This window comes from Hippichthys cyanospilos, chromosome 7 (assembly GCF_059441005.1).
Source record: "Hippichthys cyanospilos isolate Australia breed blue-spotted pipefish chromosome 7, RoL_Hcya_1.0, whole genome shotgun sequence".
Lineage (NCBI taxonomy): Eukaryota > Metazoa > Chordata > Actinopteri > Syngnathiformes > Syngnathidae > Hippichthys > Hippichthys cyanospilos.
Window position 1 is genome coordinate 20,507,352 of NC_142375.1, and position 19,072 is coordinate 20,526,423.

The 19,072-nt window shown below is 38.8% G+C and overlaps 1 protein-coding gene and 1 long non-coding RNA gene across 10 annotated transcripts in view; both read left to right on the forward strand.

Moving 5' to 3' along the window:
* Nucleotides 1-2,242, forward strand: part of aimp1a (aminoacyl tRNA synthetase complex interacting multifunctional protein 1a) — an 11,339-nt gene extending 9,097 nt beyond the window's left edge. For 8 of the 9 annotated variants that reach the window (XM_088419058.1, XM_088419056.1, XM_088419053.1 and 5 more), the window contains 3 exons: nt 463-665; nt 778-946; nt 1,988-2,236. In XM_088419058.1, the coding sequence (XP_088275184.1) occupies nt 463-665; nt 778-946; nt 1,988-2,154 (539 nt within the window). In that variant the 3' untranslated portion in view covers nt 2,155-2,236. Of the gene's footprint in view, nt 1-462; nt 666-777; nt 947-1,987 lie in introns of all 9 variants that reach the window. The other variant, XM_088419050.1, reaches the window with a different exon arrangement.
* The window catches only part of LOC148421554 (uncharacterized), an 88,693-nt gene continuing 71,845 nt past the window's right edge, over nt 2,225-19,072 (forward strand). The window contains exon 1 of the long non-coding RNA XR_015866098.1: nt 2,225-2,238. This is a non-coding gene — a long non-coding RNA (uncharacterized LOC148421554). The remainder of the gene's footprint in view (nt 2,239-19,072) is intronic.

Genomic DNA, 19,072 nt, shown 5'->3' on the forward strand with positions numbered 1-19,072 from the left:
AAAAATAGTTTTCCCAAACAAGATAACTCATTTTTTCCTCCTTGACTCCTTAAATATGTTCAATAACTATACAGGTGATGCTTTCAGTCACTTTTAAAGTTCTTTTTAAGGATTAGGGCTGGGCGATATGCCCCCCCCCCCCAAAAAAAAAAAAAAACTGTTCATGTTATTTTTGATGATTATGATTTTTAAGTGTTTTCAATCAAAGTAATGAACTCAACATTTATTTAAAAAAAATCTCATGCAAAATGTTCAGGCAATAATGTATACAGCAGGTGGCAAAATGGCCGCCCCCTCAGATGGATAAAAACTGGTGGATTTTGCTGCTTAATTCATTTTATACAAACACAAATCTGAATGTAATTTTTGGACTTGTAGGGGCCAATAAAATAATCTGCTAAAATGTAATGTATATTCATCAGAATATGAAGTGGGACAATTGTTGCCTGTTCAACGCAATAGAGAAAAAGCCACAGCAGATGGCGACGGCCGCCCAGGATGACACTAAGGTGGACGTGTCTCGGCTGGACCTCCGCGTGGGACGCATCATCACGGCAGAGAAGCACCCGGATGCCGACAGTCTCTATGTAGAGCAGGTGGACGTCGGGGAGCCCTCGCCCAGAACGGTGGTCAGCGGTCTGGTCAAGTTTGTGCCTCTGGATCAGGTAGCTGCTAACTTTCAACTGAATGCTTGGTGCATATTGTCAAAGGGAAATTCCACTTGATGAAGATATGGATAAATGGACCTTAATGATGGTTTGAACTTTCCGTTTGCAGATGCAGAACCGCATGGCTGTTCTGCTGTGTAACCTGAAGCCGGCCAAGATGAGAGGGGTGACTTCCCAGGCCATGGTCATGTGCGCCAGCTCGCCCGACAAGGTGGAAATCCTCGACCCGCCGAGCGGTGCTGCGCCAGGGGACAGAGTCACTTTCCAGGGCTTCTCAGGTTCTTATTCTGTTTTTCTTTCTCTTATATAGTAAAAAGTTGTTTGACTCCTGGGTCCATGCAGATGAATGGCTGATACCCATTCTGCCATTAATAACATGCCTTAGTCATTGTTCATAAGCTTGTGTCCTCTGCTGCAGCTAAATGACCTGTAACCAGGATATCAATGTTGCCTTTGATAAGCGTACAAACGAGTACATTTTTGAAGAAAAAGGCAAAGAATATGAAAAATAGTCTGGCAAACAGCAACGAGAACACCGTGTTGTTTACAGTCTAGAACTTCTCACTCTGGGAGTCGAGTGTGATCAAGTTGACCGATGTCACGACCATGCTTCAGAGGGGAACTTCAAAATAAAAGGCCGTTTGCATCATACTTCATGGTAGAATTAATTTGAAGCAACGACTGGCGTTCTCACAACATTTGGCCGCTCTACTTTATGGAGACGATTGGCAGGCAGTGCATTCTCCCCTTGTACTTTATCGCACTTCCGGCCCATCCTTATTGCAATCTTCGCTAATGTGACGGTAGCAAATACTGGCTGTGACCTCAAGTTAGATGAGATTATCAGTTTTGCGCATAACTGACTTTATATGAAGTTCCATTTATGTAAAAGGACTTTGGGACAAATTCCGTGCCTGATTGTCATCATTTGAGATGATGTTTTGTTGAGAACAGCAACAAACTGTAACTTTAAGAACAAAGCAAAGCGTAGGATTTGATTGAAGGTGGATTTGCAGCTCCATTTGTCATTTTGATGTTTTTGCTATTGGTCACACAATCGTTTCTTATGAACATCAAAAGAACTAAAGCAAAGACTGCTTTCCCGGCGGTCCACTTTTGGGTTGGGACTGTTTTGTATTTGGTACAAAGTCTTTTTATTTTTTTTTTATGATTTGGTTAGTTTTTTTTTCCCCCCGCTTACCAGTTCCATCAATTCCTCATGTCTCCAATCGCTCAGCCAAGCCTTAAGAATGCTAATATGGCAATCGTCCAAAATGAGACGATTACTACTGCGAGCTAATGAGCTTTGACCCTTCTAGGCGAACCCGACAAAGAGCTGAACCCCAAGAAAAAAGTGTGGGAGCAGATTCAGCCCGACCTGCGCACAGACGGCGAGTGCGTAGCGACCTACAAGGGGGCGCCGTTCCAAGTTGCAGGAAAGGGAGTGTGCCGGGCGCAGACCATGAGCAACAGCGGCATCAAATAAAACGAGATGAGCTTCTCCGCCAGTGACAAATGGAAGTGAAAAGCATTTGAAGGGCTTCAATAAAATTTTGATCATCTTCTTACTGTGAGTTACGATGTTCGATTCCTATTGAAAAGCATGATTCACTGTGGGTGTGGTGGTGGTGCTTTTTTTTTTTTTTTGGGGTGATGTTCAGGTGTCTACTTGGGTCACGGGTGAGCGGCAGAACACAATGACAACACCATTTAACCCTTTTACTACTGATGTTTTGTTTTGTTCCTAAAAAAATACAACTTTTGGCATAAATTACTTATTTATAAGTCTATGACGCTTGAAAAATTAGTACAAAAAAAAATGCCACTAACATTTCCACCAACAAATCCCACAGGGACTGTATATCCCATAGACCACGATACTTGTACAAAAAGTGTGCCATAGATGTGAAAATGATCACCAAAGGCCTACTATACATAGTAACACACGTAATCCATTGTAACACACATATACAGCACATATTATCTATATATTTCTGCAGTATTAGATCTTAAATTCCTGAGAAATTGTACAACGCAGCTTTGTTGGTAGTTGGCCCGCCTCTGGCTTGTTGCGTATGGAAAAGTTGCTAAGTTCCTCTAGAATCTGTCGACAGGTGCGTAAAGAACCGCTAGGATGCCATTTCGTGTTTTGCGACAATTCCTATACCCGCTGCAATGTCTTTTTTTCGAAAGCTGTGGGACGCATTGTCCCAACGCGGGGGAAAGGGTTAAACTCACACCCCAGAGCCCTCTCAATTGTGCTTTTGACAGACTTTATGTAAGGGGAAAAAAATATGCTCAGTCAAACTGTCCCGCAACCCAGACATGAAGAATTTGCGTTATTGTTGTCATGTGTAGGACCAGTCAGTCACAATAAGAAGAGAGCCCTACCATGGAGGGAAAAAAAAAAAAAACATGCCCCCCTTTTCCGATTCAAAATTGAATTAATAAACAGACCGCAGAGCAAACTATCAGCCCAAAGCACTTTAATGGCATTACAAACTTTTAGATTACTGTCAAAAATTGGACTAATACTATTAGCGTATAAGTATTTGCTATTCCGTTTGGAAAGACATTTGCAAGTATAAATGTATTGACAAGTACTTTTGAATGTATTTGCAGTTATGTTCAAGTATACTGGTAACATACTTGTACTTTCAAGTGTGTTTGAATGTATTTAAATACATTTAAATAACATTTTAAATGTTTGCAGTCAAAAATGCAAGCATACAAGCATATGCTCAAGCATTTTAATAGCACTCAGAAGCTAAAACATACAGTACAGAAGGATCTTTTTGTTTTTTTTACTTTAGTTAAATATAAAAAGTGAAAAGAAAATTGTCAAATGCAAAGTGTGTTTAGAAAGGCCACTTGAACGTGAGTACTATGTAGAAATTAAGTGACGCATTTTGGAGAAATTGAGAATTTTGTGAGGGGTAGGCATTGCATTTTTGGGTAACGTTTCAAAAACACCAAGCTAGAGTACAATGGTATCATTTTATTATTTCTCAATTTTGTACTTCTTCAATTTCATCATCTGTACAGAAAACCCCCTTCACTGACTGGAAGTTTTTTTTTTTTTTTTTTAATTTCTGCCAATTATTGTGCGACAAACCACGTTCCGATTAACGTAATTTAAATGACACCAAATAAGACGAGTTTTTGCACCATCTTGTGGAATTGTGCACCAAAACTGATGACGGAGAACATGTTCCGCAAAAAAAAAAGAAGTGTGTTCCGAGCCAAAAATTGAGATTATCTGTCAACTATTGCGCGACAAACCACGTTCCAATTAACGTAATTTAAATGACACCAAATAAGACAAGTTTTTGCACCGTCTTGTGGCACTGTGCACCAAAACTGAAAATTCCTTCTTTTTTGTGATGGAGAACATGTTCCGCAGAAGAAAAAAAGGACATTTGTTCCTAGCCAAAAATTGAGATTATCTGTCAATTATTGTGCAATAAACCACGTTCCAATTAACGTAATTTAAATGACACCAAATAAGCCAAGTTTTTGCACCGTCTTGTGGCACTGTGCACCAAAACTGAAAATTCCTCCTTTTTGTGATGGAGAACATGTTCCACAGAAAAAAAAAAACGGAAATTTGTTCCTCGCCAAAAGTTGAGATTCATTGTACTTTGCAGCCTTTCCGTCCAATTTTCCTGTCATTTTATATGATTGATATTTGGACTCGTTTTGTCCCTCGTTTTCACTTGGGCAGTTGAGGACGTTCCATCACAAAGCTATTTAGCAGAAACCCTTAGCGGTGCTCCCTGGTCTTCTCCGGGTCATTACGTGTCTCTTTCCTTTATCGTCCCTCTGGAAGAATGGATGAGGTATTGAGCTTCTCAAAAGGAAACGTGGGGGAGGCTACAGCCAGACTGTTTTTTTTTTTTTTTTTTGTTCAATTCCGCACTGTTAAAACATTTATCACGGTTCGACCATCTTTTTTTAACGATAGCAAATTTGACTTTTTCGCTTGATTGATGAGGAGTCCAAGAGGCGATTTAAAAAAAAAAAAAAACACAGGACCCGCCCGCTGCTCGGCGTCTGGCGTGTGAAATTCTGCAGGTTACAAGTGTTGAATAAGTTGTAAATCTTACAAGTCTCAAGTGAGCCCCAAACGCTGAAAATAGAAGCAAAGTATGAAAGGGGGAAACGCAGCACTCGCGCCAACGCTGATGTCCGGCGGTCTCGGCAAGTCCAGACAAAGAGTCTTTTCTGGAAAGTAAGTACTTTTCCAGAAGCGAGCTCGCCAACACTAGACTGCGCGTCTAAACGTACGTCGCTTTTTCACAATGTCCGTCCCACAGTACGCTAAAAATTCCGACTCGAACATTGTTTTCGAAGCGAAATCATTTGTCAGTCAGCCGGCTTCGCAAATCTACATTTTGAGCTTTTTTTATGTTTTTAATTTGACAGTTTCAGGGCGCGTACCGTAAATAGCAAAAAATTCGAGTCTGATGCCTAAGCAAGTATGCATAATTTTGGAGTAAATTTCCACCGCAATTTAAAACAGTTCCCAGTTCTGAAAGCATCCAAATGGTCTTGCTTTCAACATTGCATCCCACAAAAAAGTACAGCTCCCCTTGGCCGCGTTCAATTCGGTGCGGGCCAATTGGAGGGGAACACTTGGTGAAAACTAATTTGACAGGGGAGTGAGAAAAGAATGAAAAAACAAAAAGAAATGTCCAAGACATTGAATCTGCGTCTGCGTTTTTCACACTTTTTTTTCTATGAAATTCCCTATTTTGAAATCCTGAACAGAACAATATTTGCAAAAAGCCACCTGTAATCATCTTTTTTTTTTTTTTTTGGACTATAAGGCGGACTCAACTATAAGGCATGGTCTCTGTAAACAGTTAAATTTTGGACGTAAATATCCCCCCAAAAAATGTGCACCTGGTTAGAACATGCAACCAATTCAGGAAATGGTCCAATTTTGATCTAATTTGAATTCGACATCCATACATAAGGCACATCTGAGTATAAGGCACATTGTCATGTTTCGAGAAAGTTTTTCACACTAGTTTTTTATGGCAATGAACAGTTTTGAAATCCAGTATTTGCAAATGCTACCTAAATTTTAGGGGTCCTTCCCTGGAGACATCTACGATATTATTTTTCATCGTTGTGCTAGCACCACCTTGTGGCAGAAAATATTGTTATATTGTTTTACCTTTGTATTTGCTTTGTTGAACCCGTCTTATGAATCCAACTGATATTTTTTCTGAAAAGCCTTAACTTACCACCAACATTGTGCATACTTTCACGACGCTTCTTTATTGGGCGTGGCCTATACGCCTGCAAATTACGATGATTCGCTGTAACCGTAAAAGCTTTTGTAACTCAGATGATCCGATCCTCTCAAAATTTCACAGACTTTACATCTTATATATGATACCATATCTGAGGACAATTACGAATTTTATCCCATTAAAAAGAGCGCCGCCTAGTGGCAGCAAAAACATACCTTTTTTCCATGTTTTCCTACTGTTACACTTGTTGATTGAATGCACGTTTGATGAGTTCAATCGTAACTACTATGATCTATTTTCATCTTAGTAATATTGCCACCTAGTGGTAGCAAAACATACAGCATTTTTGAAGTTTTTGTGTCTTGCGCTTAGCCAACCTAATTTTTTTTCTTCTAATTGGCCTTAGCAGATCTCTGCTCATGAATCTTCTGGAAAATGGAAAAGTTTCTTGTAAATGCTGTAACTCTAACAAAAAACCCATCCTAAAAACACCCTGGCAAAATAGATATTTTAATTGATATTTTCTAAAAACAATTTTTAGAAAATTAATTTATCTAATGTGCCACGACCCAAACATGTTCATACTCCAAATTGTCAATACCCCAAAAGCGCCTAGTTTCAACCTGAATTTGACATCCAAGCATTTTAAGTGCGTCTTACCGTTTGAAAAGTACGGAACATAAAGTTAAAGATCATAAAGTTCTCCGAATCCTCATCACATATTATTTCATCATGGAAAAACCAAGCATCCGCACAAGTCAGAATTCGGGATTAAAAAAAAACAATGAATATGGTCAACAGCATTGTTTGAAAAACATCTCAAGATGGACGAAAACATATTTTTGGGTGGAGAGGGCCGATGGAAAGACAAACCTCGGAGGACTCGCTCTGGCTGGGCTTGAGACGAGCTTGCTTGCTCCGTGTGCGGCTTTGTGCTTTACCGCGCTTTGCGATGACCGACATGATCCAGCCGCTTCAACTGGAGATTGAGTAAACGCGTATGACGGGCGCCGCGGGACGTCATAAAGCCTCGTCAACATGTCCGCACTTAGTCAGAGGGGAGCAGTCGTTAGTCCGCGCCTTCTTCAAAAGTAGGACGTTTTCATGCGGTTTGTCTGCTTGGGATGACAGAAAAGCCGTCCAGTCCTCACCAGTCATTCCGGACAATTTTAATTGATATTAACCTTACTGTTATGTTTCTTTGCAAGGAACAGCAATAAAGTCCCTGGGTCACTTTGACCCGGAGCGTGTTTACTTATCCAAAAGTGTCAGATGTGTGTGAAATCCATTATTCAGTAGTTTTTCTCAACCACTCTGGTATGATCATTTCTCAAAAACGGCAATGATGTCTCCGGGTCATACTGACCCGGAGGAGTGTTAAATTATCTGAGTGTCAAACATTGGTGTTTGTATAATCCTATTAATCAATAAATTGTGATTTATTTTTTTCCTCTCAGAGAAATCTCACATATTTGTGGGTCAATTTGACCCATGTTTATATTCATTGAAAGCATAAGTCATGCACCATTTATTTTTTTTTAATGTCTATTGTCATCAGCAAAAAAATTGTGATTGCTATCTTCCCTGGGGTGAAATCAATCATATCCATGGGTCGTTTTGACCCATGTTTCGCGTATTCATTAAGAAAAATATCAAAAAGTGAAATATACCTTAAAAACCTTACAAAAATAACAAGAAAACCACAAAAATCCCTAAATTCTACATTTACTGTCCCATTCAGATGGGTCATTTTGACCCATGACATAACAAGGGTTAATTAAAGCAGTAAACCCAACAAACACTTATTTAAAGGTTTGATTTATTAAAAAAAACAAAACAAATCAAGTGTAAAATATTTAGACAGTAATGTGTACAGATTTTTAAATCAATGTTAATGTGAACTAAACATTCATAGCTTGTGCATAACCTGTTTAAATGTCACAACTCATTTAACCCCAAAGACGTATTTTTACGTTTACATTTCTGTATTTTTCTTTCAGTTTTGGATAAGTGGGACAGAAAACGAATGGCACATTCTACCACATTTGCAAATCATCGATTTTCACAATTTAGCTAACTTTCAAATCGTCAATTTTAAAAGGATGAATTCGTCAAATTAATAAAATTTATTACTACTTCCAAGTCAACCTCATGGGCTGAATCATTTTCACATTGTTATAACTGCATGACAAGAATGGAACCCAGCGGGAGGCAGCCACAATCAATTGTGGTGACCATTTCCAAATCTGTTCCATTTTATGCCTCAAAACCAATAAATTATCATCGGTAGAAACTTTTGACCCAAATTACTGCATATACTAATTTTCAAAAATTGTTTTTCTGAGGTCACCTGTGTGACAGTAGCCCACGAGAGCAACAAATGCTGCATGCATACCACCAGGGGGCAGACGTGTCAAGTGCCGCAACCTGGGGAAAAAAACCCAAGCCTTTGTCAGCTCATTTAACGGCTCTGCGTTCGAAATTGAGCTGACCTTTTAAGAATTCCTTCCCCCTCCTCCATTGACATTGGAGCTGATCTGAAGTGGCTCATGTGGAATCATTCACCAAAGCAGCCGTGTTTTAAGAGGATGCTGGAAAGGGAAATATCGTCTTGTCTTTGAAAGTAGCCTAACTGCTTTCTTTGGGCGGATTTGATTCATTCATTAAAAAGGACTTTTCCTATCAAACTCATGAAGACTGGACCGGGAACAGACAATTAACGAATATAAATCCCAGAACTGCCCGGGATTATTGAGATCCTTTTTACGTGTATGAGGTCATTTGTTTTTCAGCAGAGTTTAGTTGACTATTTGTATGAGTACGACTCTAATTTGTGTTGCGTTTACGAATTGAAAACTCGTGCAAGGTATTTCGAATACAACTTTTGTTTGCACGACTATGACCACGCGAGACACGGCTTGACGTCTTTGGATTTGAGTTGAATTTGCAAATTGATATGTCACGCCAATGCTTTAATTTTAAGGATAATCTATGCACATTTTTAGTAATGCCCAAATTGGGCATTTGTGGCCATTTGGGCGAATTGCTTGGGAAATTGTGTCATTTTGGGACGCTTTTGTCTCGTTAGTGACCTCTGCTGGTAGAGATAAGTACTGCAGTGAACACTGAATTACACTCACTAACGAAGTGGAATACTACTACGAACTAAAGATAACAAATGAAGATGTTTACATGATTTATTGTCTACTTATTTATTATTATGTGCCAGTTAATATCTTAAAACAAACATTGTGACGCGCCAATGTATATTTTGTTTGAATGATTTTCAAAGAATATACGGATTTCAGTCATAAGACTTTCAGTCCAATTTCATATTTCAAAGTACAACCTGCAGGCACTCGGAGAGACAGAACAACATGTGACTACCCTCAAACCACACCGTCCATCCTCACTACAAAATGCACTATCAACAGCGGCCAGAGGCGGCGCCAAAAAACCAAAATCAAGCCAAACAAACCACAATTGAATTAACTGTTAAAGGATAAACTAAATCAGTTCCAAAAGATCATTAAGTGCGGCCCATGCGCCCCGGTTTTATTTGATCCCTGGACCGGTACCGGATAATGTTAATCTTGACGAATCGCGGTTACCTCTCTCAAATCAACAAATAGATTCCTCGGATGGGGCTCAACAGGCAGGACAAGGCAGAAACTCAAAGCACTTCAAAGAGTCTCAAATGATGTGCTTAAAATTTGGCGGTGTCCGTCGGACACAGTCATCGCTGAAGTGTTTTTCCACTCGGGGCCTACTGAGCCCCTCTGACTTTGTGAGCACATAAACACAAAGTGGGGCTGAGTCAGTGACTTGCTTCAGGTGTCTTTTTGCCCGTGGAGTTTTTACTCATAATTTCCATTGTCTTGACTTCGTGACTGTTCTAACAAATGCGTTCATGGTGTTAATTTTTATTAGTAAACTTTTTGGTCACAGCTGTAGACCTCCTGTAATCTGGAAGGGAAATGAATTCCTGTAACACAAGTTTAGCGGTCAAATCGCGGCGCTCCATAATTTTCTCCGTTTATCCGTATCGTAGCTAGCAGAAAGCGTTTATAGAGAACGATGGAAAATGTTTTGCGGAATGTATCAACCATTTGCAATCTAATTGATGGTGGGCGCGAGCGCCAAAAAGAAAATTAGTTTTAAATAATATTACAGCTGCATACTTTTGTTTGTTTGTCTTTCGTTATATAAGTTAGCAGGCTAACCTTTTTTTTTTTGATTGGACAACCGCCATTTTTATTCTGGAGTAACAGAGGAAACAGTTCATGATTTGAATGTTTAAAAGGAAATTATTGCCTGCAAATAATGTTTTTTTTATAATTATATCGCTCGAATAACTGTTAATATAACCGTTAATATAACCGAATAACCGTTTTTTACTCTGGCTAGCTAGTTTGCTAAATTTAGCTATACATCATTTCTTATTCATAGAGAATATTGAATGTGGTAGGCGCTCATTTTCAACAAAGTTTTACAGGAAAAGGTTTGTGTAGTTTTTGGCAAAATCTTTTGAGGTAACAAAAGCTGATGCGAATCATACGGCTAACACTTTGGCAGGGTATAAAAGAATGAATCATTACTTTCATGTAGATTGTGACGCCCGGAAACCAAAATTGCTATCAGGACTTTTTGTGGTAAAATTGTGCTGATAGCAAAGTCACAGATAATTTTTTGGCTTTCGTTTAGGGATTTTTGTGTCTCGTGGCAACAACAACTCTTGGTGACCAAAATCCAAATGGCAGCTAAAATTGGCGAATAATTCAAACATCCTCTTAACTGATTATCACGGAATCCAGCGATGAAATATAACAAATATTGCATCTCTCAAAGTATTTTTTTTGTACTTTGTTTGCTTGCTCTCGTTTATAGTGTGATTGCGTACATAATATTTATTGATCCAACGGGCGGGATGTCAAAACCACGACTCAACACTTCTTCCCCTTCAGTCCGCTAAGGGAATTTCCTGAACCAGAAGCGTGCAAGGCACAGTGGATGTTCCCTAATTTTTTCCTTAGTCAACACTGAGGGTTGATGTGTGGTACGCTATATGCCCCATGAAGTTTTTCTGGGTGGGAAAAGATGGAGCAGAGATACAATTCAAACCCAAGAATCTCTCCATATCAATATGAAGGTTAGCAACAGTTTTACGAATATTTGAACCCATATAACGAGAGATCCGCACTGGCGGACGCCCGTCTTGCAGACGGACCGTCGAATGACGTGAATGCAAAATTAAAAATGTTTGATATGCAATTTTAATCCATTGTTGTTATCGTCGGATAGACATCGCGTCAGGTGTCCGTCAGCCTGCCACGCCCCCTTTTGTGTACTGAAATCTAATTCAACTGACTTGGATGCTTATCTGTTATACTGCTGCATCTTCATAGTACAATCTGTAATCAGCCTGCAGTCAATGTGACAATAGTCACTTTAAAGTACTACCAGGCAGTGGAGAAATGTGTTCAGTTGAGTAAATAAACGGAGTTGGTTCAATTCACTTCTTGTCATTCGCAGCTATAACACAGCTGACTTTACCAGAGATTTATTTGGAGTTGCTTCCTGTCTTAGTACTGGTTTCAGGTTTCATTTTTTTCTCTGATTAGTTCATGGCCAGGAAATGCAAGATAGAAGTTTTTTAAAGTTCCATAATCAAAGATGTTTTTTTTTCTCGTAAATTCAACTCTGAATATAACCACTATTAGCAATTACGTTCTTTAGGGTGCCATTTTTCAAAGACCAAGATTTTAAGAAAAATGTTGATCTACCATAGCAACAGCGTGCTTTGGGAATGGATTGATTTAAATGATAAGTTCCTTTGGGGGAATATTTATTTTCATTATTATTTTTATCTCATAAGTCAATATGTCACTCCCTGGTGAGGAATGTGATTCAAAGAAATTCATCAGTCTGTCAGTGGAAGCCACCAGGAGCGATAAAGCTGATGACAGTTTTTCTTTTTCATGTCGCGACCCCGTTGACCATCAACTGATATGCACGGCCAAAGGCAAAAAAACAAAAAACAAAAAAAAAACCTCTCAGGTCCAGCTGTCTCCTCGGGCCATGACTGACTCCCGGGACGTAACAAAACCGGCACTCCAATTATTAGATCAGGTCTCCCATCTTTTGTTAGGGTGCTTTGAAAGATGTTGTTTTGTTTGTTTGAGAAATTGCCGGTGTCCGGTCTGCAAAAAAAGACAATCGGGATAAGAAAATGGAGCGATCACAAAGCGCTGACAATGGCTTTTGCCTTCTTTTACCGTCGCGCTGCAACCTGAGCCCCGTCTATTTGAACCTTGTATTTGGCTAAGCGTCGCCATGGGACACGCTGATGCGCCTCCTTTTAGTCGTGCGAGATTCCCATGCATTCTACTCTTCTCCTAACAAGGCGTGGACACTTGTACAACATCTCGTCGTAGAATAAAGGCTTTGCAATATACATTTCACAATGAGGAATAACCTTTGGGCAAGCCGTCGGGACAACTTTGGGGCTTGGACGGGGTTAAAAGTGCAACGGCGCGGGGGAAAGATAACTAGCATCCTCTGCGTTTTTTGTTTTTTTTTTAACATTGAAGAAGAAATTCAAAAGTATTGCGTTTTTGATTGCCTGCAAATGGCCAAATTGACACTAAAATGGCTTCTTCATTTTGACTATTTTCAGGCATGGCGTCTTGGCGTTGTGGGTCCTCTCATGATAATTGATAATCCTCTCAATTTATATGTACAGAATATATACTGTACATAGGGTATCTATTGGTTACAGCTTATTGGCAATCTGAAAAAAATAGCTTAAAGTGCATCAAAATGCCTGAAATAAAAGAAAAAAGCAATTTCAATCAACTTTCAGGAAATGTTTTGACGTGTTTTTAACGGTATACAGCTTAGGCGGAATTTCACACACACACACTTGACACACTGACTATAAATAAGATTATTTTTCATAAGAATTGTAGAAATATACCTAAGCTTACATCCTCTTTGACATAAATAAAAGAAAAACAACTTGTTGATTATTTTTTACAGCGTTTATACGGGTTACAGCTTAGTCTAAAATTGAAAAAAAAAAAAGTGCATCAAAGTGCCTGAAACTTAAAAGACAAAAAGTGAAAAGAAATGATGAAACTTAATTTTTATGACAAAAACAAAGCCTTCTCCCTTGGGGTCATCGGTGCCCCCCCCCCCCCCCCTGGCATCACCTCACCCCTCCCCCAGGGGGCCTGTCCCATAATTTGAGAAGCACTGGAGTAACTGAACCGTTTGATGCTGATAAAAAATATATAAATAATAAACAATGTAAATTAATCTGGAACGTACTTTAACCTGAAGAAAATAGTGTAAATCATTGTGCAGATTTTTTTTCCAAATCACATGCAATAGAAGAAGAACTCCCACACATACGTTGTCAGTGAGAGCACCACTGCACCACCTGGTGCCATACATGTGCAATTACACGACACAGCAAAAAAGCAAAAATCGTGGGCAGAATTTAACCCTCGTGCGTTATTTTGTCCTATCCTATGATATTTACATCAAAGGCATTTTACATCAAAGGGAAATAACTGAAAGAAAGCTCTAGGGAGCTGAAATTTCACCCAGATGGAGTTCAAGATACCACGACCACTTATCAAGCAGCTAGGTTTGCCTTCTGTTGGCTAATTTATACTGTGAGAATGATGTTGAAGCAAAGGAACCAAAACTGATCAAAATACTGCACGTTTTAAACAAAAATCGGACTTTAGGCGAATGGGAAAGCCTTTCAAATTGTAATTGTAATTCCTGCCAGAAAGCTTGAAAGGGCTGCGCGGCGTAACAAATTCGGTCAAGGTTCGAAACATACGCTTTTACAGGCAGAAATGTCATGACATTTGGTGAAAGGAATCCATTATAGTGTGTTTAGGAATGCATTTTCCTCATGTGACTTTTGTTTACGCCGGTAACATAATCTGAGGCCACGGTTGGAGATAGCATCAGTGCCAGGGACAACTTCATTCCGACTATCTTTCCAATCGGAGATGATGCAAGACATCGGTGACAGTCTCTAAACTCGGAGTTCAGTAAAAGTGCAGGCGGACGTTCAGCGTGCTCAATCACGCAACGACGGAGATAAAGAACATCAGGAAACTCGCCAATGCTACGCGTCTCTTTAGCTAATGATGTGTGAAAGGTGTTTTCCGAAGTTCTGCCTTTATCGAGATTGTGAGAAGTCATTTTTGGGAGCTGGCTAATCATCGTGGATTTTTAACAAAGGGAGGAGCATTTGCTAGCTGTGAGCGATCGTTAGCTGGCTAGCAGTCTTGGCTAATGTTGGTAGACGGAGGAGAGTTTAGGAAATTTGTCAACAGGCTAGTTAGCCTCTTCACAGGGAAAATTTAAGGAGCTTTACTAGACAAATAGCAAACAATGAGCAGGCTAACAGAAGGATGCTTAAAAATGTCTTTTGTTGATTATTTTTGTTATTGTGTTCCTTTGCTGCGTCAATGTTTGGTTATTGCGGCTTCACTGTCGCATGTTTTCATTTTTTTTTCCTATTGCAGTTTTACCTCGCTATTTTTCGTGCCATTTGTTTTCCTTTTAAGTTGGATCAGGAAAACAAAAATGTGTTTTTTAAACAAATTAAATGTTAAAAAAAAGAGCAGAACAAAGACTAAACCAAAGCTCAATTTCTTTATTTTCATTTACGACTATTAATTGAATGCATGTTTGCTATTTTTCTTGATTTTTTTTTTTTTTTTTTTCAAGAGGTGGGGGTGTCAATTTATAACAATCATTTTAATGCAACTTTACTATTTTTCATGATTTTTTTGTTTCTTCTCCACTCGCCATAGATCGGACCAACCAAAAAAAGGAATCGATTTAATTCTTTTTAAACAAAAGAAACAAACTAAGACAGGAAACAAAAGCAAAAAAAAATAAATAAATAAATATATATATATATATATATATATATATATATATATATAATTATAATATATATATAATTATAATATATATAATTTATATATATAATTTAATAAATATATATATATTTTTTTGCGGCTTTTATGACCATACCTGTCTTGCAGGTTGATCTTTATTTTTCTTAATAATTTTCTTCCTTTAGTCAGACTAGTAAAAAAAAATAAAAAATTTAAAAAATATTGTTTTTAAAATAGAAAAACAACTAAAAAAGCCGACATAAGTTACAAACAAAACAAAAAAAAACTAACCTCCCCCCCCAAAAAAAAACAAAAAGCAATATAATTCAAACTTTTTGGGTGACCTTAAATTAATTGTATGTTTGCCCCACAAAATTAATAAAGAAAAGTGGAACAAAAGCAAAAATGACCAAAAAAGAAAAAGTTAAATCACTACTTACCACCAACCCTCCTAAAAAATCTCACGAAAATTAGTATTTACTGATCCAACAACGGATACTCTGATATAAATAGTAAATGAATGGCGTGCACTATATGGTGCTCAAATCACTTAGTAGAACAATAATTCATTATCTCGCTTGCCAGTATACGGAACTGGAATAGACAGCCGAACAAAGATCCACTTCTTCTAATTCTAGACCAATCAAATGTGATCAGATAATTTCCCGCAGTACAAAACAAAAAAATAACTTTTGACCAATTAGTTTTAATTGGATAATTTCGCACACTAATATCCTCCAGCATGGTGGTTTGGAAGCACTTAACGAAATTCCTAGCTTGATAAATCCTTCAATTCGGCAGCTAATAACCACAAGGCACAACTTAGATTAGCATTTTATTATCAAAAGCTATGTGTGATTTATTTGCGCAATATCAGTAAGCCTTTTGATAACGCTGCTCCAAAGACAACAAGCGATGGCTTCTCATTCTGTTTCCCAGAAAAGCAAGGCATTAGAAAAGAACTCGAACCCTCCCTCGTCCAACCAAAACATCTTTCGCGTAAACCTCATCACGTTAACTGAGATTCTGCTTGGTATCACGTATCAGCTTTGCAAGTTCTTACAGTTAGACGTCGTTTGCCAGCTACCGCAGACATTCAACAATTGCGTTTTCTATACGGCTCATCTTTTTTTTTTTTTTTGGGGGGGGGGGGGGGGGGGGTCATATCCTGCAATATTTCTTGTGGCACAAAAACAAAGTTCCAAATGAATTTTGACATGTTAGGATACGGTTTCTGATAAAGTATCGCTTCAACTGCCAAGGTCTATATCTACTCCGCGGGAAGACGCCAACCGGGCGTCCCAAAAGTCAAGACGGTTTACGACCTTGAATGAACCTAACTTATAAACGTATATAACATCAAAAACAACTTAGTCTGGTCCCGTTAACAAACATTGTCTTTAAAAAAAGAACAATGGCAAAAAAAACAACATGAAATCGTTCGAAAATTTAAACAACAAAAAGCTACCCTAATACTTCAAATCCTCCACATTCTTTATCTCCTCATTTCCAGGGCCAACCTCCACCACTCGAGCTTCTCCTCCATCTGTTGCTTACGCTTACTGCACAATACACAAAACGCGTCTTTAATTTTTCTAAAAACTGACGGTGCGCCTTATAATCCAGTGCGCCTTATATATGGATCATATCATGCTGACTGCATAAACTGCTGACTTAGTGTAGTAAGTAACTGCAGTGCTCAAGTGACAAAAACCTGCTATTAAAAATATGAAGTACCATATTTTCCGCATTATAAGGCGCACCTAAAAGTCTTTAATTTTTCTAAAAGTTGACGGTGCGCTTTATAATCCAGTGCGCCTTATATATGGATCATTTCATGCTGGCTGCATAAACTGCTGACTTCTCTGATCATTGAGTTGAAATCCGCTTGAGTGCAGCTCCATCTAGTGGATACTTAACAGAATGCAAATGCAGCCCCAGCCAGCACTGTACCTTTGATTCCATGCGCCTTATAATCCAGTGCGCCTTATATACGATTTTTTTTTTTTTTTTTTTTTTTAACCTGGCCATTCATTGACGGTGCGCCTTATAATCCGGTGCGCCTTATAGTGTGGAAAATACGGTAATAAGTGAACATCTGAAAGAGTAAAGCTGCAATAATCCAACCATAATGTAGCAAGGAAACACTGCAGTACAATTTACTCTCATGTACATTTCTTCTGCAGCATTGAAGACAATCCCGCGTGTGGTGACCTTACCTGAGATCATTTACCATCCGGTCCACGTCGAACGTACGCGTTTGGTAAACGTCAAAGACAATTTAGTCTGCGCTTTTTTGTAAACGTCCAAAATCGTTTGCGTCTTTGCCCGTCCACGCCAAAGACGATTTAGTCTTCAGTTCGCATGTTCGCGTACGGCGGGAGGGTGCCAGACTTCATCGGTCGTACACCGAGAACTGACCCAATTCAATCCAGCGCTCAAAAGGGGGGAACTGAAAAATCTATTCCAAGTGACAGCACATAACTGTTTGCAGCTCGGCGTAGTTGTAAAAGTCCTTTTGAATGACACGTAACATGACAAACGATTCCCGACAGTCGCCGACGACTCTTCGTCTAGCACGTTGTGTTTAGTAGCAAGTTTTGCTTCATATCCAGCGACACCGAATCAAGAAGATCGGACTCCTGATAGCCTCAATCTGTTTTCCAAACATGTTTCTCACTTTTACTCAGCTATTAGATGATTTGAGCCACATGAAATGAAACCACATGTGGAGTGAGGAGGAAAAAAAAAAAATCGCTGGAGCTGCTAACATATCATAGTCACGTCTGAAAGAAAAGCACGGCTGCATGCTGTTTTTTTCCAAGTCCAGAAAAAAGGAAACGCCTGGTTGAATCTTTAACGAGGCGTTTTATTGGAAGAGATGCTCCGACTGTCCGAGGTGTAAAATCGCCCTGAAGAAAAATAGGACAAAAATAGAAGCAAGGTGCTGGAGATTTAGTGTGGAGAGCAGAGAAGGGCAAACTTTTGTTCTCATGCGCTTAAAAAACAAACAAAAAAAAAGGCTATTTATGAATATTGAACTGTCAAAGATGTTTTTATAGTATGTAAAATTGCTCATTTTGTAATATTCTTTAATGTTTTTTTCATATTCAATGTTTTATTTTTGAAAAAAAGCATAGAATTTTGGGATGAAAAAAACAAAAACCAAACAAGAATGCATGTGCCATCTAAGTCTGATTTATTAAACTTTAGAACTATTAACATTTGTCGAGATTTATCTAAGCAATTCCATAAAATATGCCACGTAACATTTATTTTCATTCGGGCTCATCGAAATTGCGAGACGCTGCAAATGTCATTGATGCATAATATAAAAAAATAGGGCCAAGTACAGAGCCTTGAGGAACCCCATGAGTTATTTTCAACTAGCCCGATTTTACATTGTTGAACTCATTTGGGTAGGTGTTATTTTTTTTTTTCTTTACAATTTTCAACATCTCTCAAAAAGATTCAACCAAATATTTAAGCTAAATTAACCCTTTAAATGCCATGAGTGTTTGCAATAATACATTTCGTTTTTGGAACTACTATTTCAAAATAGTGCTACTTTGATCCCTGAAGAATGAACTAAACATTTATTTATTTATTTATTTTTTACATTGAAAAAGTTTTAAGAAAACCAAAAATTTCAGAGTTGTTAGCATAATGCTCATTTCTTCTGCTAAAAGCACAAAAAGAAGCGTATTTAGCCTGACAGAATCTACCCTAAAATAAGTCTCGTGCTTTGTATAATCTTCACCGGGACGTGCGAGCATGTTTGGGACCATAATGCTCATGTGAAGCATACACATCCGTTTGAGTTCCTGTAAATCTCCATTTTTGAAGCATTCACATTAGAGGGAAGAGCGTCTGCAGCCTGGACTGTGGCGTCCCTTTTGTTGTCGCCTAAGACGAGGGGGTGTTAGTCAACAATACAGTCTGCTCCACTGACAAGAGAGACGTGATGTCACAACAATGGTGTCTGGCTGGGTGGGACCTTTTTTGGGGTTTTTTTTGAGATGAATGGACTTTGGGAAGATGAATGAAGCCCCACTTCCGTTCAGATGACATTCGAAACGGTTTGAGACATTTCCATGTCGCTCATTCACTGCTGTCTCCCAGACGGTATTAGCGCTGCAAAACCAGAGCGTCTTAGGACCGGTCTCAGAGGACTAAAGGGGACACGCCGTCTGCTTGGAGGTGTTGAAAAGAG